General features: G+C 46.8%; 2 protein-coding genes across 4 annotated transcripts in view; one reads left to right on the top strand and one right to left on the bottom strand.

The window, feature by feature from the left end:
- Parp12 (poly(ADP-ribose) polymerase family member 12) overlaps positions 1-16555 on the top strand; it is a 102759-nt gene extending 86204 nt beyond the window's left edge. The window contains exon 13 of the mRNA XM_078040633.1: positions 15519-16555. Coding sequence (XP_077896759.1) covers positions 15519-15546 — 28 coding nt within the window. The 3' untranslated portion in view covers positions 15547-16555. The remainder of the gene's footprint in view (positions 1-15518) is intronic.
- Tbxas1 (thromboxane A synthase 1) overlaps positions 1-26859 on the bottom strand; it is a 154780-nt gene that overhangs the window by 46917 nt on the left and 81004 nt on the right. For all 3 annotated transcript variants that reach the window (XM_078040635.1, XM_005332430.4, XM_078040636.1), the window contains 4 exons: positions 12237-12325; positions 10296-10444; positions 8547-8677; positions 3613-3924 (listed from right to left, as the gene is read on the bottom strand). In XM_078040635.1, the coding sequence (XP_077896761.1) occupies positions 3613-3924; positions 8547-8677; positions 10296-10444; positions 12237-12325 (681 nt within the window). The remainder of the gene's footprint in view (positions 1-3612; positions 3925-8546; positions 8678-10295; positions 10445-12236; positions 12326-26859) is intronic.

Below are 26859 nucleotides of genomic sequence, written 5' to 3'. Positions count from 1 at the left end.
TGAGATCTGCCCCAGGTGTCCGGAAATGGGAAAGGAAAGCATGTTTTAAAAAAAAGAATTGGCGAAAACACCACATGGTTTCATGTTTGTACCTCACTGAGTTCACATGGTGCAAAGTACTAGTCACTCAGCCATCTAGAGATGACTAGAGGGACCTTCCCAGAGGGCGAAGGAGCAAGTGAAGGTGAGAGAGCCGCTGGGGAACGGGGTTGGAGCTGCTGCATCCAGCGGTGTCTGAAAGCAGCCTGCCCCTCTGGAGTTTGTAGCTCTGGGGGCTGAGAAGTCTGGGCCGCTTTCTGTCACCGCTCAGGGAAGGAGTTTCAATGCACATACCCACTCTTTTCTTTGGAGGGACAGGTTCCCCTCAGATGCTCAAAGGACATTGGTAGAAGGAAATGGCTCAGGGGAAGCAGCTCCAGTGAACTCCAGCTGGAATCCAGGGACCTTGCGGACAAGCCCAAGGAAAGGCGGCACAGGGGCCTGGGGTGGGTGCTCTCTACTCTAGCAAAAAACGGTGTGAAGGAGGGTCCTGAGCCCCAGGAGCTGGCATTAACTGGCACTCGAGAAATATTTGTTGAATGGAAACCAGCAGGAAAATTATAACAAGTCATACTTTACATGCAAATTCTCAGGAATATTTTCAGGAAAATAGCTAATGTGTGAACATCTAATCTGCATTTCCCTGTCCTGACAGATGGCCCATATTAACAGAGCTCTGATTATAGTAAAAAAAAAAAAAATTTAAAAATTAAAAAAAATAAAACAAGAGAGAAAGAAAGAAAAGAAAACTTACAAATTTAATCGAGTGGGTATCCTGAGCAAGGCCACACAAAGAAATGCTATTGTGACTACCAAATTTATTTTTTTAAAAGACAACAACTAGTTATTCTCATTTGTCAAAGACCATCCCAAACATTGCCTGAGGAAAGAATATGATCTACAGAGTGGGGTTGTGAGGCTGGAGCAGGGCATTGGATGCTGTTTTTTTTTTTCTTGGAAGAGGGATCTGGGCCCTAAGAGTCCAAGATTACATTCTCCAAGTGGAACCAGTGTCCCCACCTGAGGATGTTTATTAAAAAATACATGTTCCCAAGCCCCAGCCCAGACTTATGGAATCAGAACCTTGAATCCAGGGCCCTAGAATATGCGTTTTATATTGTCTTATCAAATGATTTTGCATGCACTCAAGTTTGGAAACCTTTCTCTCTATATTCAGTTTATTTGCCCAGGTAATCTCTTCCGTGCCTTGGGCTATTTGGCACAACCCATGGGAGATGGCCCCCGGGGAAGAAGGCCTGATTGACAGAGGCCAGGGTGGCTCTCCTCAAGGTCAAGGTCAGTTCAGGCCATGACAGAGGTACCCTGTGTGCGTGAGGGCTTTAGATGGAAGCTCACCTAGGCCTGACGGGGTCTTAGCTCATGTGATAGGCGGGTTCCTAGGGCTCTGTAGCTCTCCAAATGAAGCCATATTCTAGAATCAATTTTTGCTGCCTTTTACTGCCCTGGCGGGTTTAATATGGAAGGGAGATATCGTTTAATAGATCCAACTGAATTGTTTATCAATCAGCCTTTAAGTTCCCTCAAGGTGCCCATCAGGACTTCTACCTCTCGGAGTTCCGCCCCCTCTCTAAGCCTCTCCTCTGTCAGCTCTACTTGCTGCCGGGCACCTCCTCCTGGTTTATTTGGGACTTGGGGCTGGGCCTCCTGCTGATGCCTTCCTGGGATGGCGCCTTCGGCATTCTTGAGGAAGTCATTCTCCCAAGTTCTCAGCCAAATGACCTGGGGCTGGGGTCTGATTGGCATGAGGCCATGGGGACCCCCATTCCCTGACCATGAAAATGGGGTCCAGAATGGGCAGTGACCTTAGCGTTCCATCAGAGTGCCCTTCCTGACTCTTGCTGGGAAGTTGAGGCCACAGACCCTCTTCACTGGGGAGGATCAAGGAAGTGTGTGGTCACAGACATTCCCGGCAGGCTTCCTGAAGCTTCCAGAGGACAGCATGATCCCAAATGGGGCCCATCATACGGACGCACAGCCAGGAACTGGGCAGAAGATCCTGGAGCCTGAGCACATATTTTGAGGCCTGGATAGAGATTTTCCTGAAGCAACATCTATCCCTGAGCTGTGTGATTATTTGCATTCATAAATATAAATTTGTGAGTTTGTGTTTTTGTTAAGATCAGTTTGAGTTGGGCTTCTGTTACCTGCAACTAAAGGTACCTACAGGGAAGCCCTCCAGCTCCCCTGGTTTCTCTTGCTCCAGTGTGCTCCAATCATCTTTGGTCCCTCCACCCCCTCCTCAATTTAAACCAAATATTAAATAAGTACCTATAAAACAGGATGAGAGAGGTGCTAGGGTTATTGGGATTCGCAGCTTGCTGAGACTCCATGCCCGAAGAATATTGATTGATGGATCAATGTCAATCTGGAGGGAGCCCTGTCCTGTTCAACATTTTAATCAATGACTTAGATGAAATAGGAGACATGCTTAGCAAGTCTCAGATGACACAAAGCTGGAGGAACTGCTAATATGACAGATGGCAGAATCAAGATTCAAAATTATTTTGACTGACTTGAACAGTAATAAGAATAAATATAAACTCTTGCATCTAGGCTCAAAAGATCAATTGTATAAGCAGGGGACTGGGAGACCTGGCTTGGCAGTTGCCATAACAACACAGAACTTGAAGTGGACCATAAGCTCACGTTGAACCCCAAATTGAGAGAATTAATCACACAGTGACTCAGTTTTCAAATGTTTAAAAGCTGCTAATGGAGAAGAAAGACAAACTTTGCCTCTGCCTCCCCAGGAGGATAGAGAAGTGAAATTTTCCAGGAATTAGTTTGTAGCTTACTATATACAATTTTTTTTTTCTAATGATTCCAATAAGAGAACAAGCCACCTTCCGAAATTGTGAGGGTAATAATAATGACATCAGAATGTAATAGAAAGGATGCCATTTGAAAGCACAGATTTTTAAAATGATTCTGTTTAACAACTCACAGGTCGAAGCCCCCGCCGACATGCATACACACACGTGCACACACGCATGCACAAGCATCCAGAAGACACACGAGGTGAAAGTAGCCTGGCTCACCAACCAGGCAAGTTGGCCGTGAAGGGCCTGATCTGGAGGAATACCCAGAGGCCCAGACCCACCTTACCAGCCACCTCCACCTCCCTCCGCCTGTGGCCCTCCTCAGCTCAGCCGGTCTCCAGTCCTGCTTCAGCTGGGCCTGTCCTTCGGCCCAGCTGCCTTTTCTGGCTCACACCTGTCTCCCCCAGCGTGGCCACTTCACAGGCAGTGTCGGGAAGGCCACATCTCCTTCCCAGATGCTGCCCGTGTACGCCCAAACCTTCCTGGGACTTTGCAGGTTCCCTGGCCAGTTTGGGGGCAGTCCCAGACAGTGAAGGTTCCCACACCATCTGCCTTTTTTTCCTTCTGTTTTTCTGACCCCTCTATTTTACTCACTGGACCAGAGAGATGGAGAAGGCCAGCAGCGGCCTGATTTCATCTCATGAACTTAGGGTGTGAGATTAGCAAGTTAGTCAAACAAGTTTCACTCCCAGGAGCACAAAATTGGTCCCCTGAGGACCCCACCTGTACTCACATGTTTCTCCTTGAAGAGGTCCACCTCCCTCAGAAGCCTCTTCTGACAGTCGGGGTGGGTGGCCAGCAGGTAGGTGGCGAAGGACAGTGTGTTGGCGACCATCTCATAGCCCGCGATGAGGAAGAGCACGGCCTGACCCACGATCTCATCCACGGTCAAAGGCGCGGACAAGGCGCTGGGCTGCTGCTGGGAGGGGTCCGCTGTGCCCTTGCCAGAGGAGGAGACCTCCTTGGCAAGGTCAAAGTCGTCCAGGCCCACGGAGTGCGCAGAGTGCCGGGCGTCCAGCACTGCTTGGAGGAAGTCTCTCCGCCTCTAAGGACAGAGCAAAATGCACATTGTGACCTTAGAGTCGCCGAAGGAGGTTTCTTGGAGGACAGAGGAAGGAGACGCATGGCCTAACTTTTGAAGAGCTCGGTAGGAACAGGATCCTTGTCACGGGGGTATCTGAGATGGCCAGGACCTGGAGACCACTTCATCGTTCCCTAGACTTGGGCAGCAGCGGGCACACTGTGACGCTGATGGTCAACAAGGCAGGCTGGCCGAGGTGGGGCTCAGCGGCACAGAGCACACTGGCAAGCACGAGGCCTCGGGCGCATCCCCAGCACCGCAAAAAAAAAAAAAAAAAAAAAGCACCATGCTTTTTTCCCCCCTAATTGCCCATATTTATGGAGTATAGTGTGATTAATGTATTTAATGTGTGATGGTCAAGTCAGAATACTTAGCATTTCCATCTCCTTAAATATTTATCATTTCTTTGTGCTGGGAACTTTCAAACTCATTTTTATTTCTTTACAAAATGTGAAATAAGCTGCTGTAAACTATAGTCACCCTACTGTGCTACAGAACACTGGGACTTAATCCTTTAATCTAATAGGATTTGGTACCATTATTCAATAGCCCTCTAGCCTCTCCTTCCCTCACATCCTTCCCAGCTTCTAATGACACGATTCTACTTTCTACTTCTATGAGAAAGAAAATCCACTTTATTATTAGTTTCCACATGTGACAGAGGACATGCTGCATTTGTCTTTCTGTGTCTGGCTTATTTCACATACCATAACAGTTGCTATCTATGTTGCAGCAAATGACATGATTCCATTTTTTTTAACATTTATTTTTTAGTTGTAGTTGGACACTATACCTTTATTTCACTTATTTATTTTTATGTGGTGCTGAGAATAGAATCCAGGATCTTGTACGTGCAAGGAGAGCACTCTACTGCTGAGCCACAACCCTAGTCTGATTTCATTATTTTTAATGACTAAATAATATTCCACGGGGTTTATACACTACATTTCCTTTATCCATTTGAGATGAGGCCATTCTGGGTTGGTATGGAAAGGTGTGGAGTCACTTTGTTAAGCAAACCAAACAAAAAAACATTGGGGAGCCGTATGCATGGAATCTAATTTCTGTAAAAACAATAAGTACACAATATGTGTAATCATGTGTATACATCTCTGCATGGAAAACATTTAGCAATGTTTAACCACACTTAACAGTTCCTAGTAAGCTGGGGGAGGTGGGAAACCAGGGGAGCATTCACTTTTTACTCTGATATGTTTGTACTGTTGGTTGTTTCTCTGATAAGAGCACAAGAAAGCTTCTTATAGATTTAAACCAGAGCCCAAGCTCAGTTGCTCACTCATGCGCAATTTAGAGCTCCTCTGGGCAGTCAGAAGTTTTCTCTCATGGTAGAAAGTCAACAGAACTGGGGGACAGGGGATGGAGCTGACCGATGGAGCATGTCTTCAAAGCCCCCAGACCTAGCTTTCTGCTTCCTATCCATCCCTTTTGTTCTCAGTAAATCCTCACCCCCATTTAAGTGGTTAGAGCTTTCTTACCATTTCCCCTACCTTTCTTATCAGCAATTTGCATATTCCTTATATTTTTAGGACACTAATTTTAACTATAGGAGTGTTTACATATTGCTTGAGCATTAACAAAGTGTATGCCTGGTGCATCTCTTCTTTGAAATGCCCTTTAATGTGATGAATGACAACCAAGATGATGTTCCTTTCTGAAGTTGATGGAATTAAAACAGCAAAAGAAGAGTATCAGAACCCCCACCAGGAAAATATTTTAATTTCAAAGTACTTTGCTAGTTGCAGCCTTTTCTCAGTTCATTGGCTTCTGAATTTCTATTGCATGAATAATCTATGCCCCACACATTAGCATGTAATGCCATCTTTTTAAAAAAATGTGATTCCTCTATGAAGATTGTTGTGATTTCAGGTGTGGTTGCCTTTTCTGCTCCATCAGGTTATAAGCATCCCCAGGGCAGGCTCCTCCGCCCAGCCCCCATACGTGCCTAGTTCTGTGCTGAGCCCATATTCGATATGCAATAAATAATTCCACCAATCAAAAGGTAAAGCCATAAACACCCTCTGAGGAAGGGTGAGCTGGGTTTGATAACAACTGCAAGTTATTTAGAGCAGAAGGCATCCCCGCTCTGTGACCTTCGAGGTGTCTGATGAGCAGAGCTCAGCCCTAGCAGAGCTCAGGGCTAAGGCTGTGGATGTCGCACTTGTTGGGGCCAAGAAAGGGAGCCTCTGCTGCTGCTTGGCATCTAATAGCTGAGAAAACGGCCAAGGGTCAGCAAGAGTCGGCCTCTTCATTCCGCCCTGACCCTGCTCCTGTAGATGTCTAAGTGGCATCCTGGAGGGATGGCATTCCCAGCATCCCTCTTGCTGTTTGGCTAACTTGGTGGCTGCTGCAGTCCCACGACATCCCTGTGAACGCAGAGCAGAACCAGGGTCGGGTGGAGATCTGGGGGTGGTGTCAGGGAGAAAGGAGCACCCGCTGCTCCCCGAGCCAGCGAGGGACTCCACAGCATCCCTGGACCTCTCAGGTGGTCCGTTTGAACCTCCTCAGGCTGCGACACAGTTGTGGTCCCTGAGACTTGGTGTGGCTTTGCGGGGGCGGGGTGGGGATGATGACATGGCAGAGCCGCGTCCAAACCATGTGTTTTTCCAGGGGCAGCGGGCAGCTGGCAGTCTTTCCTCTGACCCCAGCTCAGCCAGCCTGTTAACGGGCCGGCGGAGGCTTGCAGAAATGTGCCTTCACCTCCAGCTAATGAGGTTGGAGGGAAGGGCTGCTCTCCAGGGCTTCTGCGCTGCAGAGGAACATTAGTGTGGACGGTTCCTATTATTCCCACAGCATCATGGAGGCTATCTGAACACTACCCATTTAGGGCCAAAACAGTGCTGGTTTATGGTTGTATCCAAGAAAAATACGCGTCCTGATGGATGTAGGTGTCTAATCCACCCAACGGCTAGAGCTTAGAAAAATATTTACCTTTTAACATCTGTGCAGCGTTTTCTCTGCACAAACACACATCTGCTTGATGGAATGTATACAGAGTTCCGATGGCTTTCAAGTGAGTTTTCTTAGTAACCTTATAGCTCAGTCTTGACACGGGCAGTCCTGGATTTGTGGTGGGGAGGTTTCTCTCAGATCAACTCATTGTTTGAAACAAATAGCTTTAGAGTTTATAAAAGGAAAAGCTCTAGGCAATCCCAGTAATCGGATCTTTAAAAACCTCTCACCTCTTAGTAAGTCACTCAGTGAAACAGTTTTTAAAATTTTCAGCTTGATTCCACAACCAGTGGGTTTCAGGCTTGGAGTGTAGGGTGTGGGGAGTGAGTGTGTGTGAGAGAGAGAGAGAGAAAGAGAGACAGAGAGAGAGAGAGACAGAGGGAAGGCTTGCATAGGGCAGTCCTTTACAGTGCTATTAAGGTTCAAAATTTTTCTTTATCCTTCCTCCCTCAGCCTGTCTCCTCGCTGCCAAGAAGGCAGCACCTGGACAGGAGCGCTCTGTCCTTCGGGATTCAGAGTCAGGCTAGGTAGACCAGTGAGCAGATTCCTCCCACAGCTCCAAGCACATTCAAGTTGAGTTTATAGTGGTGTGGGCCAAGGGGCCAAGAGTTTGTATAAACCCTCCCATGTCTTGTGGATCCAGATGCACTTGCTGTACGGTCCCCAGGGTATGAAGATGAGAGGACAAGGCCGCCGCCCAAGGCTGCTCTCTGAATCCAGCCACTAATCGACTCTGATTTCATTCTAGGCCAATGCTTTAACCACTGGACCTCATGAATTCCTCTGAGCCACTCAGTCTTTGGGAAAACCCATTTAAAGCTCCATCTTGAACAAGTCAGTTAAGGAAAAGCCCTTTCAGCCTCGTTTTTCCTTTCAGTAAGTTTCTTGAATGCAACGAGGCCCTTAAAGAACAGCATTTATGCATGCATGAGCATATCCGGTATTGAAATGATCTTCCTTCACAGTGAAAATTCTTCCTTCTATTCTTAGCCGAGTTCAATCAACAAATATTTACTCGATTCCCACTATGTGCCAAGCAGAGTGCAAGTCTGTAAGGAGGAAAGAAAGCTCTAGATCTCAAATGAAGCCTGCTAAAGAGACCAGAAGGCACTCAACCACAGATTTTGTAGCAACATCTTCTACCCTGAAAGGGATCGTGGGATTGATTGACAGTTGCACAAACTTCTCTCTAATATTTATGCTATTCATGCTATGACACTCCGTCTTGCCATTTTTCAATAAAAAGACTATGCTCATGAAAATTACATGGGGCACATTTACCTAGAAGATTCTTATGGGCTTCTCCAACCTGCGCTTGGGGTGATGTTTGAGCTGGAGAGGCAGTTGGGGGGGGGCAGCGTTCATTCTGGTCGCCACATCAGGGGAGGGGCCCATTGCTTGGGGCTTTTCCTCCTCCTGTCCTTTCCCACCTCTCCTCCCTGTTCTCGTTGACCTTCCACTTGGCTTTCCACTGCCCCTGGAAAGCTCAGGGTAGCAGATTGCTGGAGGACAGCATGGCGTGATGTGTGGGGTTGGGAGGGAAGAAAAAGGAGAGAGAGCGATGGCAAATTAGGTTCCATTCTGTTTGCAGGCTGTATCCTATTAAAATACGTTACCTCTTCTGCAGCTTGCTGGTCCCGCAAGGCAATCTCATTCCTAATGAGTTTGTTAAAAAAGCCATTCAGTTCATCTCGGTTCTTATTGGGCAGAATCCGGGCCAGTGGGACCATTATGGATGGAAATGATACTTGAAAGAAAAACAAAAGTGGCATTGAAAAGGGGGCCATAATAACCCATGGCTATTAGACGCCTGTTACTAGGAAGCAAGTGCCCGCCTTGAATGCGAGTCATCCCGAAGGCCTGCCCCCTCCCCCGCCTCCCCCAGGGAATCACTGCTCCTCAGAGCTGGGTTATGTCTGGCTCCATCTCTGTCCCTGTCACCATTCCTTGCACATAGTAAGCACTCAATAAATGTTTGCCTGATTGACCAAGTCCTCCCCGTCAGCTGGCCCTCGACAGGAGGTCTCAGCTTGTGAATTAGTGGTTCAGGTTCTAGATATTCAGACTGAGGTCTTTCTAACCTGTCAAGACAGCAGATCATAGGCTGTGCTTCAAGTCTTAGCAAGGGGTAGAAACTCATTTACTTTCTTAACTTTCCAGTCATTTGCATTTCTTTCTCTGGACAACTGTCCCCAGAGCAACCACCTGAATTGTCTCTAAGAGCCATTACTACAAGGCTGACAAGAGTGCTGGCCCCATCTGCCATGGGCTCCTTCCTTGCATGCCAGATAAGCCTGAGTCCTTGGTGCTGTGCCCTTGGGATAGGCTTCCCTGGGTCAGCGCCACCTAATCCCTCCTGGAGAGTGGTTCTGGACCCAGGGGCTGAGGCCTGGCCACAGGGGAGCTCAGCTCCATGGTGGGCCTACTGCACACAGGGTTCTGGGCTGGAGCTGGGCTGGAGAAGACAGTTCTGGACACTCAGGGGTCTCAGAACACTCTGCCCAGATAAGAGGCAGAGCGATCAGGGGAAGCAGGGACAATAGGGCCACCATCCCACAGGACACGGGATGGGTCCCGTAATTCAAGGGATGGGGCAGGAAGAGACTGCTGGACCTTACACGGACATCTACAGTTTCAGTGTGAGCTGATGGAGGTGACAGGGCCTCCCATGAAACTGGTGAAGAATTTACCCACCCAGCAGAGTGGCCGGAAATCAGGGCCAGTTCGCTGATAGCAATAAAAATGGGTCAATGCTTCCTTAAAAGCAAGAAGATGCTGGAGTTGGGGGTGGGGGGCAAAAACTCATTTGTAAAATAAAAATGAAGCCAATGGACCTGTATCTGTAGCATTCGGCCACCTCCTAGTCACCCACCCAGCAATTTCTATGTTTACTATGCAATTGTAAACAAATCCGTGTTTGCCACACAGTGTCCTAGTTTACTGTACATTGGGCTTCCAGCGAGAAGTCTTCTGAAGAGGATTTTGCTGGAGGGGAGAAAAATGTGCTAGAAAATGAAAGGTTTTTGGTTCTAGTCTTGGCTCTGCCTTCTCAAGCCTCAGTTTTTTCATCTGGAGAGTGGGGGCAAGGATATTTCTCAGAGGCAGAACGGCAGGAGTTAATGAAGCAATGCATTCAGAGTGTCGCCGCCGTTCTCACCTCCACGGTGGTGACAGAAGCCAGGGCGACCTGTGTTGGTGATAAGTGGCCCCAGGCTGTGACAAGAGAACCTTGGTGACTCCAGGAAGACCCCATCCCTGCAGGGCAGCTTTCAGAGACCCTCAAGTGTCCTTTCCTAGCCGCTTGGATAGAGCCTGCAAGTGGCCCCAAGTCTGGCCTTACCGCCCCAGGCAGGAGCTGTACTTACACAGTAAGACCAGGAGAGGCCTGGGGATGGAGAACGCAAAGAAACGCCTGCAAGATTCCACAAAGGGGTCCTCGGGAACCTTCCGGGAGTCCACCTGGGTGCCGAAGGCGACACTGGCCACCAGGTCTGTGGTGTAGTAGCAGTAGCACCTAGGGAGAGGGGCATGTTTGAATTTGCAAGGTTGCTGGCCGAGGCCTACCCCCATGCACCCCTCCCAACAAAGAGAGGCCCCCTGGCTCCTGGGAGAGCCTTGCCCTGCAGAGGGACTTGAGACGTGGGAGAGCAGCTGCTGGGTGCGCAGCTGCAGCAGAGTGTGGGAGCACACGTGGGGCCCCCAGTGAGCTTACGGAGGGCATGGCTAAGTCAACCACTGGGTTCAGGAGCCCCCGACCCAGCAGAGCAGAGCCAACGACCAAGAGGCACATTTTACATTCTCTGGCCTCTGGAGGAGGGAACCCTGGGGCCCCAGAGCCTACAGCTTTGCCTGGCGGCTGTGCCTGCGAAGGTCAGAATCCAGTGATGAATTGGTATCTGTCAAATTGTCATTAATGAACAAACAAACTGATGGTCGAGTTTTATGAACTTTTCTCTCCTTTTCTTCCTAATGATTTTTACAGTTTTTTTTTTTTTTAAAGAACAACAAACAAAAAATGAGGACTCTTCCCACTCAAATAAATACCAGACGAACTTTAGGACAGGCTTCACGATCTTCTGTGTGTTATTACAGAAAGCACACTTTGCACTTGAGAAACAAACAGAGGAAAGTATCTGGCAGTAGCTCCAGAAACTTTGACCTCTTGGGCCATAGGAAGCCTGTCTCCCAGAAGGCCATTTTAAACTAGAATTATCTTCTTTTTTTCCCTTTTTGCTTTCTTCCGGGAGAAGTCAGCTTAAGTTCTTTTTAAGAAGACTAACAACTGAGTTATTAATATCCTGGATAATTACAAGGTCTATTTCTGTCCTGGATGTGGGCACACATTTAGTGCCTCTATAGTTCCATAGCCACTGTTTTAGTAAGGAGTAAATGACATTTCCAGATGACTTTAGAGTTTTGGCTGCTGCTTTTGGAAACGCTTCTACCACCGATTTCCCATTTGCCCGCCCGAGTAAAGACAAAACTGAGGCTCCTGAATGTGGCTCCATGGGATCCTAATGGCTGGAGATCTAAGGGTTTTAAGAGTCATTTACACTGCTTTCATAGGTGACTGGCCACCTTATCTTCAGCCACCTTCTGCATCCTATAATCAGAGGGAATGTGGTTGAGAAGCCCCGTGGACATGTGAATGTTGGTGATGATGTTGTGGTTTTATGTGCACCGATGATCATGAGTCAGCGTCCAGGTGATTTGCTGTAAGCCACGATTTGGCATCAAACAACTAAAGGTTTCTAGGAGGAAAGCCAGATGAGCAGCCATTAAGTGTAATGTCCACGCCGTGGTTTCCGTATGGAGGTGCTGCGCTATTTTTCTTTTTTTTAAAATTCTTTTTAAAGGATGTTGATGGATTTTAATTTTATTCATTTATTTACATGTGGTGCTGAAAATTGAACCCAGTGCCTCGTGTGTGCTAGGCAAGTGCTCTACCACTGAGCCACAACCCCAGCCTCTTGCACTATTTTTCTTGATGTGAAAATTCACAGACTCTCCCCCAGTCCCTGTCCCTTCTGCCCAGGCCTGTCCTTCCCACCCTGGGTCTGCAGAAGGAGGAAGACAATGCAACACTGCAGGGTTCTCTTCAACAGGCCACGCCCCCCTCACTTCCGTTTCGTGTTTTAAGTGGGTTTCATTTTTTTTTTCTCACGACTCAGTCCATCCATACTTTTATGAGCTTCTAGTATTCCTATAGTTTGTTAGTCCCAAGGTAATTGTCCCTTGATTAGGTACAGTTACAAGAAGCAGCTGTTTAAAACTGTGACTTCTCATCTGTCACATCGCAGCCTTACCTCTGGATGTCAAACGCAGCCCCAGACTCTGCATAGCTCTTTAAGTGATCCAGGAGGAGGTCACAGGCTTGGCTGATGAGGGGCATCATCTGATAATGGACAATAAGGTGTCGTTAGGGCATCAGGCAGGCAGCAAGCCTGAATTGGCTGCAGATGATGAGGTTAGATGGGGTGCTTTCTGGGAAAATGGATTTTGTTGAGAAGGTAGTTTCTATACAGCTAAGATTAGGGAGGAAGCTCCAAAAGGCATAAACATGTAAAATACAATAACTATAAACATCTATTTTGGCTTAAGGAAGCTTTTTTGGAGGAGAAACAAAAAAAAAAGAAGAAGAAAGGATTTAAAGTAAAGATGGCAAAATAATCATGAAAGTGATCGTTAAGTGCGTAGGATCCGCGTTGGGTTTCATGGTGTAGTTAGCAAGGAAGTCACAGCACTCCATGAGCCCTGGCTCTGGAATTTACCCAGGTCCCTGTTTGTTTGTTCCAATGATAACTTAGATCTTCCACTAGAACATAAACTCGGTATCCAAAGGGACCTAAGGTCATCCATTTCAACTTCTTAATTAACACAGAAGTTATTTTTAGAGCGTCTCTGATGAGTGGTTCTTCGTTGGTGCTTAAGCTGCTTAAGACTTTGAAATCAGTGTGGCTCTTGACTTCAAGGGGGCTTCTCTCTCACACAAGGCAATGGCTGGTTTCTTTTATTAATATTAAAACATTTACAATCATGGAAAATTTCCCACAGAAAGGTGGAGAGCATGGGATCAGGTAGCCATCACCCAGTTTCCAAAAATTTAGACATGGGTTTTGGTTGCCCGCCCAGCAGGCTGGTTGGGTGGTTGGAATTCTGTGGGGCTGGATGGGCATCTTCAGGCTGTGTCTGAATGGCCAAGCACCACAGCTAAAGCAATATGCGGCCCGCCATTGCTCTGAACCCTTCTTATGGAAACATGGTTTTAAACGTTACCTTAGGTTTACAGTTTACTATGGTGACACTTGACCGTTAAGTTCCTGCGGGCAGAGGAAGTTTGGCCTGCTCATTTCTGTACCCCCAGAACACAGAACAATGTCTGACACATAGTAATCATTTGTCAAATGAACAGATGAATTTTAATGATTACACAATACCTACTCTTTGCTCTTAAAATGCTGAAGTATTGGGGAAAGTTAGAAGATGTCAGTCTACTTGCCAGGAGGTATGCTATGGTGCTGAGGCAAAATCTGACTCCTGGGGCTGGGGATGTGGCTCAAGCGGTAGCACGCTCGCCTGGCATGCATGTGGCCCGGGTTCGATCCTCAGCACCACATACCAACAAAGATGTTGTGTCCGCCAAAAACTAAAAAATAAATATTAAAAAATTCTCTCTCTCTCTCTACCTCTCTCTCTTAAAAAAAAAAAAAGTACCCATCAACTTTAAAAAAAAAAAAATCTGACTCCTGCTATTGTTTGGGTCTTAAGAGTCACCCCAGTCTGTGTGCTAAAGGCCTGCCCCAAAGAGTGGTGCTATTGGGAGGTAGCAGAACCTTTAGGAGGTGCGGCCTATTAGAAGGCCTTGAAGCCATTGTGGGTGTGCTGTTGAAGGGGATTATGGGACTCCGGGCTCTTCCTCACTCTCTCTCTCACTTCCAGCTATGAAGTAAGCACTTCTGCTCTGCCCTGAGCTCTCACCACGATGTGCTACCACACATTAAAGATCAACACATCACGGACTGAAACTTCTAAAACTGAGCCAAAATAAACCTTTTCTCTTTATAAGTTGATGGTTGCAGGCATTTGTTATAGTGACAGAAAGCTAACCATTGCACCCTCTGACAACCTCTCTTTGGTTTCATTTCTAACTACTTCTGTATGATAGTGCACTCAACATTCAGACGACTGTATTCATCTGCAACTCTCCTTCTGCAACACGATTGTTCCCTTGCCTTCTATGACTCCTCTAACCACATGGTTTGCACATCTCTTTAATCTTACTGCTCCTTTTTTTTTTTTTTAAATAGGGTCCCTCCTAAAAGGCAGCCCCATAAATGGAACAAAGTGTTATTTCAGGTGTGATCCAGTAAGTGGTAAATGAATCACTTCCTGTGATCTGTACCTGGCATGTCAATCTCAAGGCCAGGTTGGCTTTTTCAGACAGTGGTAATACAGACAAATACCGAGGTTCAGGTTAATGAAAACCACAAGGTCTTCTTCATGAATCATCGCCATGAGCAACTGATTTTTTTGGCCCTTTAGCATCATCCATTCATTAGAATGGCTTTACATTTATATTGCTTTTATTTCTGGAAAAAGTGCCAGAACTGTATTCTGAGCAGAACAATCTCTGAGCTACCCTAAGGCATTCAGGTGATGGAGAAGCCAGGTAAGGCGGGGCAGTCTGGGCCACTGGTGGTGGGATATTGGTAGGGAGCACACGGCTTTGCTAAAACCCTCCCTCTGACAGCTAACTCCCTGCAAGTGAGCCCCACATGCTCTGTGGTGTAAGGAGAGGCTCGTGTCCCCCGGTCCCCCGTGTGCTCTGCTCTCCTCTCTGAAGCAGTTGGTCCTGAGAAGCCCTGGGGGGCATTCCTGTGGAACGTGGGCTCTTCTTCGTCTCCTCTAACCTTTGCTAAGTGTGTCTTCTAAGTCTTCCTTCAGTTTGTGGCTTTGGAGAAAGGTTCAAGTGCAGAGTCCTGTGGCCCTCGCTACAAAGCTGTTTTAGAAAATTGCAGAATTTTCCACGATCCTTTGGCCAACCACAAACAAACCTCAGTAAATATTGCACCAGGCCCCATCTTACCAATGATGGGCTGCGGTGGACTTTGTCAAATGACTGACTAAGGCAGAAATGTCATTTACCTCCACAACCCATCCTGAGGTTCACTCTGTGCTGACCCTTCATGACTACGGCAGTCTTTTCTAAATTCTCACAAATCATGATTTAAATCATCCATCAGTACAAAAGTGGTGTGACTGGTCCCCCAAATGGCCTCTGAGCCGTCAAGTCCAAGATGCCGCCGACCTCCCTAATATTTGGAGAACTCAGTACTATCAAAGCCACATTTCTATGATTAACTTCCCTGGCTACTATATATATTCCTTCAATTATTTTAATAAACTTAGCGGTATGAATGCACACTATTTTAATAAAATCCCAGATCTTGAAATATCTTTAAAGATGTATTTCAGAGGAAGAGTAACATGGTAAAAAGCTGTTTGAAAGGAAGTCTCTTTAGATACCAGGCTCAAAGCTTCCTTCGGGTAACAAAAGAGATGCAATATAAAATTTGATTTACACATAGCTCTTCAGAAGCACGTCCTGGGTGTTGAGAGAGATCCACTCAGACTGAATCCAACCATAGGCCTGGACAATGCAAAAGGGAACCGGACCAGCTGCCTACCATCGGCTCTTCACGTGCTCTCGACTAGAATGCTTTGTTCCTGGCTGACGTGACTGCAATTTTCTACTATACTCTGCCTGCTGTCTGTCGAGCGGAATGGATAATGACATTTTTATTTGGGTTAATGTGATATGAGATGGGGCATGTAATATGAAAAATGTTTTTAAAAGCAATGTGGAGAAAATATGGTAAGACAGCAGAGCATGATCTGTATCTTAGCCAGCAACCATGGTTTTAGGTTCTCTTCCTCGCTTATATACAGCAGTTATGGAATATTTACTCTTACATGAGTTGCATGCAAACAAAAGCTCTCTGATGGGCTTGCATAATCTTTATACAAACTCCACAGCTCTTCCCCTAGGTTTTCGGACAAGCAGCGAATGTGGCGTGCGCACACACGTGTGAACAGATGAATCTGTGATGCCATTATCCCTCGGATCTTAGTAAAAGGCTCACATTTGTGGTTGTTATGTTTCATCTTCTTCATGGGATGAGTGATTTTCGTCTTTGTTTTATTCTATATTTTTCGTAATGCACACCTATTGTATTTGTGATCACATAAAATATTAATGCTGTCAGGTTCTTTTAAAGTGATTCCTTCCTGAGATTGGGACTGAATGTTGTTTGGGACTGAATGTTCATATCCTCCCCCCAAATTCCTGTGTTGTCATTCTGATTCCCAGGCTAGCTGTATTTAGACATGGGGCCACTCAGGAAATCATTAAGTTAAATGAGGTCAAAAGAGTAAGGCCCTGATCTGAGATTAGTGTTTTTTATAAGAAGAGACACCAGAGGAGGGATGTGCTAGGACGAATACTCGCCAAATTATATTATTTTGTTGTGTGCATGTAATATGAACGACAAAAGTATATGTAAGACAAATCCTACCATCGTGTACAACTCGAATGCACCAATAAAAAAAAATGTAGAGGAAAAAAGGACTCCAGCACTCCCCCACCCCCCCACCCCCACCTGTGCACCCAGCAGGATGGCAGCCATCTTCAAACCATGAAAGAGGCCTAACTGGAAACCAACAATGCTGGCATCCTGGTGTCCAACTTCCAGGCTCCAAAATTGTGAAAATACATGCCTATGCTCTTTTGCCAAGGCAGCCTGTGTTGACTAAGGCCAGGGATTGCATTCCAGCCACCAAGTCAGTTTTCCATTCTGTTTCTCTCACCTTTCGCATTGGTTGTCCCTGTTGGAGATGGTCCTGAGTGCATGGCTGGACCGCTCTTTGGTAACTAGCAGTAACCACTGACCATCCTTAGCCTGGGGAGGAAAGTCCCCGAAGAATTTCCCGCTTAACCTGAAGTTTATTACTTAAGTTTCCATTTTTGTTTTGCTTTGTAAAGGACTGTACCAATGGCACTAAGGAATTCTGATCAAGGGGCAGACAGAGGGCAAGAGAGTGGATCCCAAAAGATGGGAAGGCTTTAGGTCTTCATGTATCATTTAAAGAGATGACATGTGGTCACTGCAAGTAGATAGGCCCAATGAGCTGACCCTCTACTGCCCTGACCTTGGAAGTTGGCTGTTTTTTTCCAAGGTCCCATGCAAATGTCTCAACCTGAGACTCCATGGCTTCCTTGGAGACCAAGAAGGTTGGTGGAGAGGGATTTCAATTAACCCCTCATCAGGCCCCTCTCTGAAGGAGATCAATGCCAAGTAGGCTGAGGAACTGCCCTGCTCAAAGCGGAGCTTGGAGATGATCTCCAGCATTCCACCATAGCAGCTCCTTCCTCGAGGGTAAGAGTTGGCCTTGGAGGTGCACTTGCCCAGGGAGAGCAAACGCTCTAAGCCATTATCAGTGATGGTTTCCTCTCCCTGGCTCTTTCTAGTTTTGTGATCTGGTGCTAGTTCCTTAGCCTCACTGAGTTTCTTTTTTTTCTTTTCTTTTTTTTAAAATAGTTTTTAATTGTTGATGGGCCTATATTTTATTTACATGTGGTGCTGAGAATCGAACCCAGTGCCTCACACATGCTAGGCAAGCGCTCTTCCACTGAGCTACAACCCCAGCCCCCTGAGTTTCTTTCTTTATCTGCAAAATACAAATAACATCTCCCCTGAAGAGTTAGGAAAAATTAGAAACAAAATATGTAAAACACATAGAACTAGATGGTCCTCTATGGTCGAGACATGAGGAATCCTCTCCTCTGTTCCTCCCAGACGACCCCACTGGGCCCACCTCTTCTGGTCTCATTATTTGATGATGCTTCTTTTCTTTCATCTGTTCCTTTGTCTTTATCTCCCTGCTCACCCTCTAATTCAAGCTTTGCCACCTGTCACCTGTGGTAGCATAAGCATATTTGTGGTCTTAGTGCCGTGCCTGACACATAGGTGTACTGAAAAATGATTTTCAAAAGAGCCTCCAGGTTTTTCAATTTCCAATCCATCCTATACCCAGGCATGAGTATAGATAGGCCTGCTGAAAATACTTGTGTTCTGAGTATTTGCTTTTCTGAAACTCTCTGGAGATCCCCACGGACTGAAGGAATGACACAGACTTTCATCCTGCCTCCCAAAGCCCAGTAAGAACTGAATCCTGCCAGGAACCACGTGAGTCATTCTTGAAGCATATCTTCCCTGGTGAAGCCTTCGGATGAGATCACAGGTTAAGCTGCCAAATTGACTGCGACCTGGACCCTAAGCCAGTGGTGCCTGAGCCACAGAAACAAGGATCAAACAGATTGTCATTTGGGGGCAATCTTGTTACATAGCAATAGGTAGATAACCTACTCTCAGTGTGACTTTCTTGGGCAACTCTCGTAGTTGTCATCCATGATTGGAGACTTGCGGGTATGTTTCATATCAGGAATGAGCACCGTGATCCTCCGTCAGTTTTGTAGAAGTATCTCTGTGAGGACTGGGTGAACACTCCCCGAGAGAGTTGATGTGGCAGGCCCCATGACACAACAGTAGATTTAGGGATACTTTCTATCTTAGCATGAATATGATGTAGTTTGCTAAAAACCTGCCCCAAGATCCATGATGGTTCTGCCTCTTACTTTGGGCGTAACATTTGAACCTTTCTGAACTTGGGGTTCTTACTCCAAATGAGGGGCTAATTGAAATGAGCAGTAACATCCCTCTCCACCGGCCTTCTAGGTCTCCAAGGAAGCCATGGAGTCTCAGGTTGAGACATTTGCATGGGACCTTGGAAAAAACAGCCAACTTCCAAGGTCAGGGCAGTGGAGGGTCAGCTCACTGGGCCTATCTACTTGCAGTGACCACATCTCATCACCAAGAGAGATTTTGTCATCTCTTTAATGCTTCGACTTCAGAATTATACATGAAGACCTACAGAGAGGAAACTGAGTACTTTTGTGTTCAAATAATTTTGTGAAAGTGAGAATCAAAGCTCCAGACTGTCTGACTCCTGGTTTGTGCCCATGTCCCCTTTACCCTTCAGTTCAATCACTTCTAGGTTATAATTTCTCTCTATGCAGATCGGGTGCCATGAACTTGAAAAAGAAACCAACAACTCCCCTCCCCCCCCCACACACCCACCCTTTAAAAGCCTTTGGAAGCCCTGGGTGTTTGGAGAAAGGAGAATCTCTGAGTGCTGAGGGAGATATATGTCCTGTGTAGGAGGAGAGGATGCCTCTTGTGTTTCTTACATTCCTAAACTCAGAAGATCCCCATAAGTTGATGTGTGTAACCCAGGTGAGTCATCGATCCATGCATGAAGAGAGACTCAGAAAAAAACAGACTGTCACCCTAGCACCAAACATGACCCCTGGGAGCCTGGCTACCTTGGGGGGCTACTGTAAAGAGGAGACTCCAGAGGTACAATCTGCAGTTCCCCTCATCTGCTCCAGAAGAGTTTTTCCCCTGACCCCACCACCCACCGGGTGTAGGGAACGTTTGGCATCTTGGAGGCTAAACAGCTGAAGTGGAATTCTTTTTCCTGCAGGTGACTTCTGAGCAAGTCACTCTGCCATTTCAAGTATTTGATAGCTCCTGGCTCTCGAGTGAAGGACACAACAAACACTCCCCCTGGCACAGAATGGCCGTCTTGACGTGCTTCAACCTACTTTGCCAGTTCTCTCTCTCACTAATCCCTTCCGTGCATGCTGTGTTCCAGCTGTTCCCTGAACACGCCCTGGGCTGCCTGTCCAGGTGACTCTGTTCTTGCACTCATAGGCCTGTAGCACACCTTCTCCCACCATCAGAACTTAGCAGCTTCATCCTGGGTCAGTTCCAAGGCTATTCCCTTCGCCCTGAAGTGGTTTCTGATCCTCAAAACAGGACATGGGCTCTGTCACCACCTCCCACTACTTGGTCATAATGCAGTAATTGATGTGCCTTGCTGCTCTTTATAAACCCCTTAAAGACAGGAAGTAATAAATACTTGTAATATATGAATCGAACATTTCTTCCTATTTGATGCTCAGTAAGTGCTGTTATTTGGATCTGGAATGTCTCCCAAAGGCCCATGTATTAAAGGCTCTCCAGCCTGAGAGGTGGGCCCCACTAGGAGGTCTTTAGGTCATGGGGGTGCCATTGAAGGAGACCGTGGGCCCCTGACCCCTTCCTCTTCCTCTCTTTTGCTTTCTGCCCCCGAGGGGTGTGGTTTTGCTACACCAAGTTCTCCCACCATGATGCTGCCCCCCACCCCAGCAGAGGTCTAAAAGCAACGTGTCAATTGCTCATGGTCTGAGACCTCCAAAACTGTGAGCCATGAAAAGGCTTTTCTCTCTATTAGTTGATCATCTTGGATATTTGTTATAGTGACAGACAGCCGACTAATCCAGTAGGACTGTGGGTAACGTTGGTTTGGAACTGATGTCAAAAGGGAATTTTCTGAATAAATAAGGGTGATATAAATAAGGGTGATCTAATGAGGGCGGGAGAAAGTACTTTTACTGTTGGTTCAAAAAATGAAAAAATGGGGACTGCGGATGTGGCTCAAGCGGTAGCGCGCTCGCCTGGCATGCGTGCAGCCCGGGTTCGATCCTCAGGACCACATACCAACAAAGATGTTGTTTCTGCCGAGAACTAAAAAATAAATATTAAAAATTCTCTCTCTCTCTCTCTCTCTCTCTCTCTCTCTCTCCCCCTCCTCTCTCACTCTCTCTTAAAAAAAAATAAAAAAATGAACACCTCAAAATGCTCTAAACTGGTGACTAACAAATGAAAAAATTAATTCTAACTAACAAAACTTATCACTGTCTTCCTCCGCGACACCAGAGCTAAACTGCCACCCAGATATTAAAAACATCCGGGACTCATTTTTATGCAAAATGTCCTGCTGGTAAGTATCAGCTCTAGCCATCTAGGTGAATAATCAAGTGTCGTTTCTAATATGTCAGTGACTCCTGTCAAGAGTTGTGACCAATTAGAACTCACCCCGGTGAGGAGGTGGCTGCTGGTGTTGCCAGGCAACGGCCAAGCTTTGAGGCATTTCGATGCTCTTTTAGATTTAACCAGCAGCAAGTCGGAGTGACATTATGATTCTGGCAAAGGAAAGCCGAATTATAACCCAGGATGGGGTGGCCGGGACGAGAAGTGTGTTTTCTTTTAAATGCAAATGGAAAAGGAACATTTTAACTAGAATTTAAACAGTCCATCATTACACCGATTTTAATTAGGAGATTAGGTGTCCGTGGCATACAACTGTGCCACGGGATAATGGTCTCTTGCTGCTAGATAAATACCCAGACATTCTGGAAAATGGGCAACTGGTCAGGCAGGGACAATGTATTTATTTTTGGACCCTGAAGTATTTATTGCCACAGCCACACTTGATTATAATGACTTTCATTTTTATTGTTCAGAAGGATTAAGAAATAAAAGCAAATATTAAAAATAGACTGCTGTAGGCCGATGCTGCCTGGAGAAAGACGCTTGCTCCAACATTATTGGAAAACCGTGTTCTGCCTTAGAAGCCCCCGAACGTGGCTGTCTGACGAGTTTACAGTGGAAATGTAAAGGCCAAAGGAAACTGTGATGATGACTGTGATCCTGCAGAGACTTTTGCTCTGAAATGGTCGCAGCTCTGCATTTGCTCGGAAGCCGGCTAGATCAACTTAAATTTTTGAAAATGGGAGTCATTCCTGAGTAATATGTCTCCTCCAAGGCAGGAAAGGCCCACAGGGAATAATAACTGCATCTGCCTCTGACCCTCGTCTGTTACTGACTATGCCTTCCTGACGGAAAACATCTGGATGGAAAGTGAAAAATTGGGCAGAGAGCCGGATTCTCAGTGCTGGGCCAGATGCCCGCCACCCCTGTGAGTGTGACTTTCTGAACACTGGGTCCCCGGGCACAGCAGTGGGGTGGCCTTGTTCGCTCTGGAGTGACACAGGCCACCCTGACCCTGGGTGAATGAAGAAATGCCCACCATTTGCATTGGGCTTTGAGGACTGAGAACACACAAGCTGTTGGAGATGATTCGGCGTTGAGTGTCCCTCCAGAGGCTTGGACCTCAGGGTGGTGGTATTGGGAGGTGCTGGACCTTTAAGGTGCTGGACCTGAGGTCACTAGGAGCATGCCTCAAAGGGAACTGTGGGACTCTGGTTTCTCTCTCTCCTTCAGTTTGAGATGTGGCCATTTGCTCCTACATGCATTCTAGCCAGGAAGTGCCACCATCAGTCACCCTGCCTGGAGGCCAAAGCAATAGGTTCATTTAATTTTGTACTTTGAACCTGCAAAACTTCAAGCTAAATAACCTTTTGTCTTTATAAGTTAGCTGCCTGGGTATTTCATTATAGTAACACAAAGCTGACCAATATGCTGCCACATTAGGTTGGGTCTACGGTCCTTTCAATTTGGAAGTTGGCCTTTGCTAGAGGAACTCACAAATGAGGTTCACCATGGAAGCTGCCTGCAAAGGCCTGGGGCCTTACAGCCTTGTTCCTCTCACTAGCCAATGAAGAAGTTAATTACCCATGTTTTCACTGTTTGAAAATCTATTTGAACCCAGAATAAGCAAAACAGATTTATTTACTAAAGATTTTTCCCAAGTCTTTAATGTGCTAAAGCACATGGTGACTCCCAAAGAGGATGGTTTACAATTATTTCACCAAATTATGTAACCTTATCATCCTCAATGATTTCAAAGTCTTTTCCTTGGTAGTTGTGTTAGCTTTCCATCACTATCACAAAATACTTGAGATAATTAGCTTATAAAGAGAAAATGTTCATTATGCCCCATAGTTTTGGAGGTTCCAGTCTACGATCAGTTGGCTCTGTTGCTTTGGGTTTGTGTGGCAGCACGTTGTGGTGGGAATATATGGCAGAACAAAACCTCTTACCTCATGGCCAGGGAGCAAAATTGAGGAAGAAAGGGTGCAGTCCTGCAATCCCTCCAAGGGCACACCTTCAATCACCTGAAGACCTCCTGCTAGGCCCACCTTTCCCATACCTACTACCTCCCAATAGTGTCACTTGTGGGACCAAACCTTTAACACAGGGTACTTTGGGGGACATTGCAAGGTCCAAATCATAGCAGCAGTAGCTTGAAGTTCCTTATTACATCAGTACAGTTCAGATGATTTTCACCTTAATGTGTTCTTTTTTTCCTGCTTACAACTGAAGGTTACCTGCCATTTTTATGCTGACTCACACAATCTTAGAAAAGTCTCCGGAAGTTATTCTTACGGACTGAATATTTTTCAAATCAGAAGAGCTTAGAGGAATACACAAATATGTGGATTTCACTGTGTTCTCCCTCTTTCAGATGAGCTACAAAATTTAAAAATAAAACGTATGCTAACCTGGGTCCTCAGGGGCTCTTGTTATTTACATGTCCCCCTCAAAGAAATACGAATTTAGTTTTGATCTTATTTTCTGAAATAAAATTTATTTACTACCTGATCCATAGAAAAGTTTTACCCAACCCCAGAATTACTTACTCATCCCTCTTTGACGAGGGATCTAGCCAAAAGACTACCAAATTCTAAATAAATCTCTTTGTTGCCCTTTTCAAAGCATTCATCCTGGGGGGGGGGCGGATGGAAACTGGCAGGATAATTGGGCAGAATTATCCCTAACAAAAAAATCAGTGTTTCCCCAGCAATGCCCAGCTATGCTTCCATCCAAACCCAGTATCTCATCGGACTGTGACAGCAGAGGTCTCTTCTTCCTGCATCAGGTCTGCACCAATCACATTTTCAGAGCTGGCTTCTCTAGCTCTACATATTATCCCTGGTAAAAGTAGAGCCCAAACCCAGTTTCATCTTAACTGAAAATATGGCGTAATGACATAAAGCTGATCTTAAAGTAACTCCCATCATCATTGACGGAGGCAGACTAATAGCCACGTAAGTAAAGACGGGGGCCATTTAGAGCCTTTGATGCTAATGTCACTTACAGACACAGGTGGACAAGGATAGAGCAGCCACGGTTCTAGAGAAAAAGCCTCAGAATTTCAAGGGAAAACAAGCCTCTATCCCAAGAATACACTCTGAAAAAAGTCCAAAAACAACGGATGTCCTCGGAAAGGACTCGAGGGGCCGATATTTCACAGCTCCTTCTGGGAAAACTGACTCAGGTACCCACAGCTGAGAACCGTGGCTCAGCCTCTCTGAGCGGACTCCGATCTCATTCTCTTTGTGTCCTCGTGAACTGCTTTCTCTATTTTTATATGGATACACTGCGACCCTCCAAAGAGAAAGCCAATAACTTGCCACATCCTCTTATGTAACTGTTTCTTGATGAAATGATTTTCCTTTTATTTTTTTTTATCTCAGTCTTGTCATATGCCATTAGTTAGGATAGGTAAAAAAGCTTCTTGGGTCTTTGATTTATCATCCCTCCATTCAGCCACCATTATGGAGTGCCTGTTATGCACCTATTGTGGGTAGTTAAGAGTAAAGAAAAAACCAGAGACGAGGAAACCTTTGTCCTCCTGAAGCATACATCTAGCAGGATGAGACACACAATAAAAAAACAATAAATGAGTGAACTAAATGGATTGTTAGTGCTACGGGGTGTGTGGGGGGGAATAAAGCAGGCGAGGGGCGGGGCTGCTGGGCTGGCACCCCGGGCCTCAGAAGCAGTGGGTGTGAGACAGGGACAGAGAGGAGCCTTTACAACAGATGGCTTCAGCAGGACTCCTGCGGGGGACGTACAGGTTCTCAGTCACCCTTAGGCATTTCAGTTCTGTAGGGCTTGGGGTGGCCGCGGTTATATATTTTTTAACAACTGATCCTGCTGCAGACCTTGGTCCCACAGTGAGAGCCAGTGACCGACAGTCTAAGGCAGCCCCCAGAAACTCAGTATGTTGGTGAATGAGGTTGTTGTGGTTTGGATATAAGGTGCCCCCCTAAAGCTCCTTTGTATGAATATTTAGAAGTGGAATGAGTGGATTGTGAGCGTTGTAACTTAATGAGTCCATCCTCATTGAATGACTAAACTGGGTGGTAACTGGAGGCAGGTTGGGGTGGGGCTGGACAAGGTGGATGCCCAGGGGTGTGCCCTGGAAGGGTGCCTCTACCCTGAGGCCCTTTCCCTCTCCTCTCTCCACTTCCTGGCTGCCAAGAGCTGCCACCTTCCTCTGCCACACCCTTCTGCCATGTCCTTCAGAAGAGTTGGTCAACCGTGGACTGGAACCTCTGATACTCTGACCCCAAATAAACCTTGCTTCCTCTAGGTGGATCTTGTCGGGTGTTTTGGTCACAGTGACAAAAAGCTGCCTAACACAGAGGTTGTCAGGATACTTCTGTGGGGGGGCTACCCTCCCTTTTGTCTCCCTTCCACCCATCTTCTCTGCAGGCTGGAAACCACTTCCTGGCACATTCTGCATCCCGTCTACACCACGGCTTAGAATGACTGTTTCAATGAGCTTTTTCGCTGCTGCAACTCAAAGACCCACCAGAACAACGGTAGAGGAGAAAACGTGTATTTGAGGGCTCACAGTCATTTTAAGACTGGCTCCATTCCTTGGGGCTCGAGGTGAGGCAGGACATCATGGTGGGAGAGTGTGGTGCAGGGAAGCAGTGCACTTCATGATCAGGAAGCAGAGAAAGACTCCGCTCTCCAGGTACAAAATATGTACCCCAAAGCTACGTCCCAAGGCCCCCCTCCTCCAGCCACCTCATTGCCACTCAGTTAACCCCTATGAGGGGGTAATTCGCCGATTGGGTTAAGGCTCTTGTAACCCAATCATTTCTCCTCTGGACCTTCTTGCCTTGTCTCACACGTGAGCTTTTGGGGGACACCACATCTAAGTCACAACAATGACCTCCGTGCTCAGAACCCCAGACCTTTCCCTTCTCAGGCAGAGGGATCTGCTGTGGGGGTTCGGCTCCCGTGGCCACTGCTGCACCCCAGCTCAGGGAAGCCTGATGTGTGGTTCAAAGTTGAGCACTGCCCCCTGGGTGGGGTGGGCGAGGGAAGCCCTGGGCACGTGGACTATGGACACGAAGTGCACGCGTGGCTCACACACCTCCAAATCCCCACCTCTGTCACCCTTTTGCATTCTGTGTTTCCTCCTGTGTGAGCACAGGGGACACCTTTGATGACCCCTGGCTGAAGATGCTCTCCCCTTCGTGTCCTCCTGGCTTCCATTTCAGTCTGTTCTTCCTGAATGTCCCTGGCAGGTTTCTCCTCTGCTCCTCCCTTAAATATAGATCTTCTCAGAGCCCTTGTCACTTACAGGATGCACTTCCTGGGTGGCCTCACTGTGTCTGTTTCGGGTGATCGTCTTTCCTGCCTTCCTCCCCTGAGCTCCAGGTCCACTAGGCTAAGCTCTCCTCCCCGGGTGTCCTGAGAGGCCTCCGGAAGCACTCACCAGGCCCAGCGTCTGGGGGGTGGGGGAAGTTGACTCGGCCACCCGGGGGTGGGATTCTTTCCATAGAAACCCAAGGGCCTGCATCGAACTCTCCGGGGCAGAAAAACGACTTTCAGTGGAGCTTCAGGTGGACTGGGGTTATGTGAGGCAGCCCCCGGGGGTGCTGTGTGGGGAGTCGCTTGGCTCTGCCCTCCACCTCCGCAGCCCGGCATCTTAGTGCTGTGAACAGATCAGAGGAACTTTCCCTTCTGCCACGGATTCAGGCGCTGGGGACTTGATTTCTGAACCAGCAGATGTTTTGGCTTTCAGAAGCAGGAGCACTGGACTGGTTTGGGCAATGGCAGTGGGTCATTTTCTGGAGTTTTTCCTGTAAGGTGCTAAGGAAATCTAGACCCCAGCAGACTCCTTCATCAACGAATCAGAGCTCAAGATGAGAGACGTTTTCCCCCTGAACTAACTTATTTCCTCTCTCTCCCCCCCTCTCCCCCTCTCCCCCTCCCCCTC

This window comes from Ictidomys tridecemlineatus, chromosome 2 (assembly GCF_052094955.1).
Source record: "Ictidomys tridecemlineatus isolate mIctTri1 chromosome 2, mIctTri1.hap1, whole genome shotgun sequence".
In the NCBI taxonomy this organism is placed as follows: domain Eukaryota; kingdom Metazoa; phylum Chordata; class Mammalia; order Rodentia; family Sciuridae; genus Ictidomys; species Ictidomys tridecemlineatus.
Note: the sequence above shows the minus strand (reverse complement) of the source record. Positions and strands in the feature narration are given on the sequence as shown.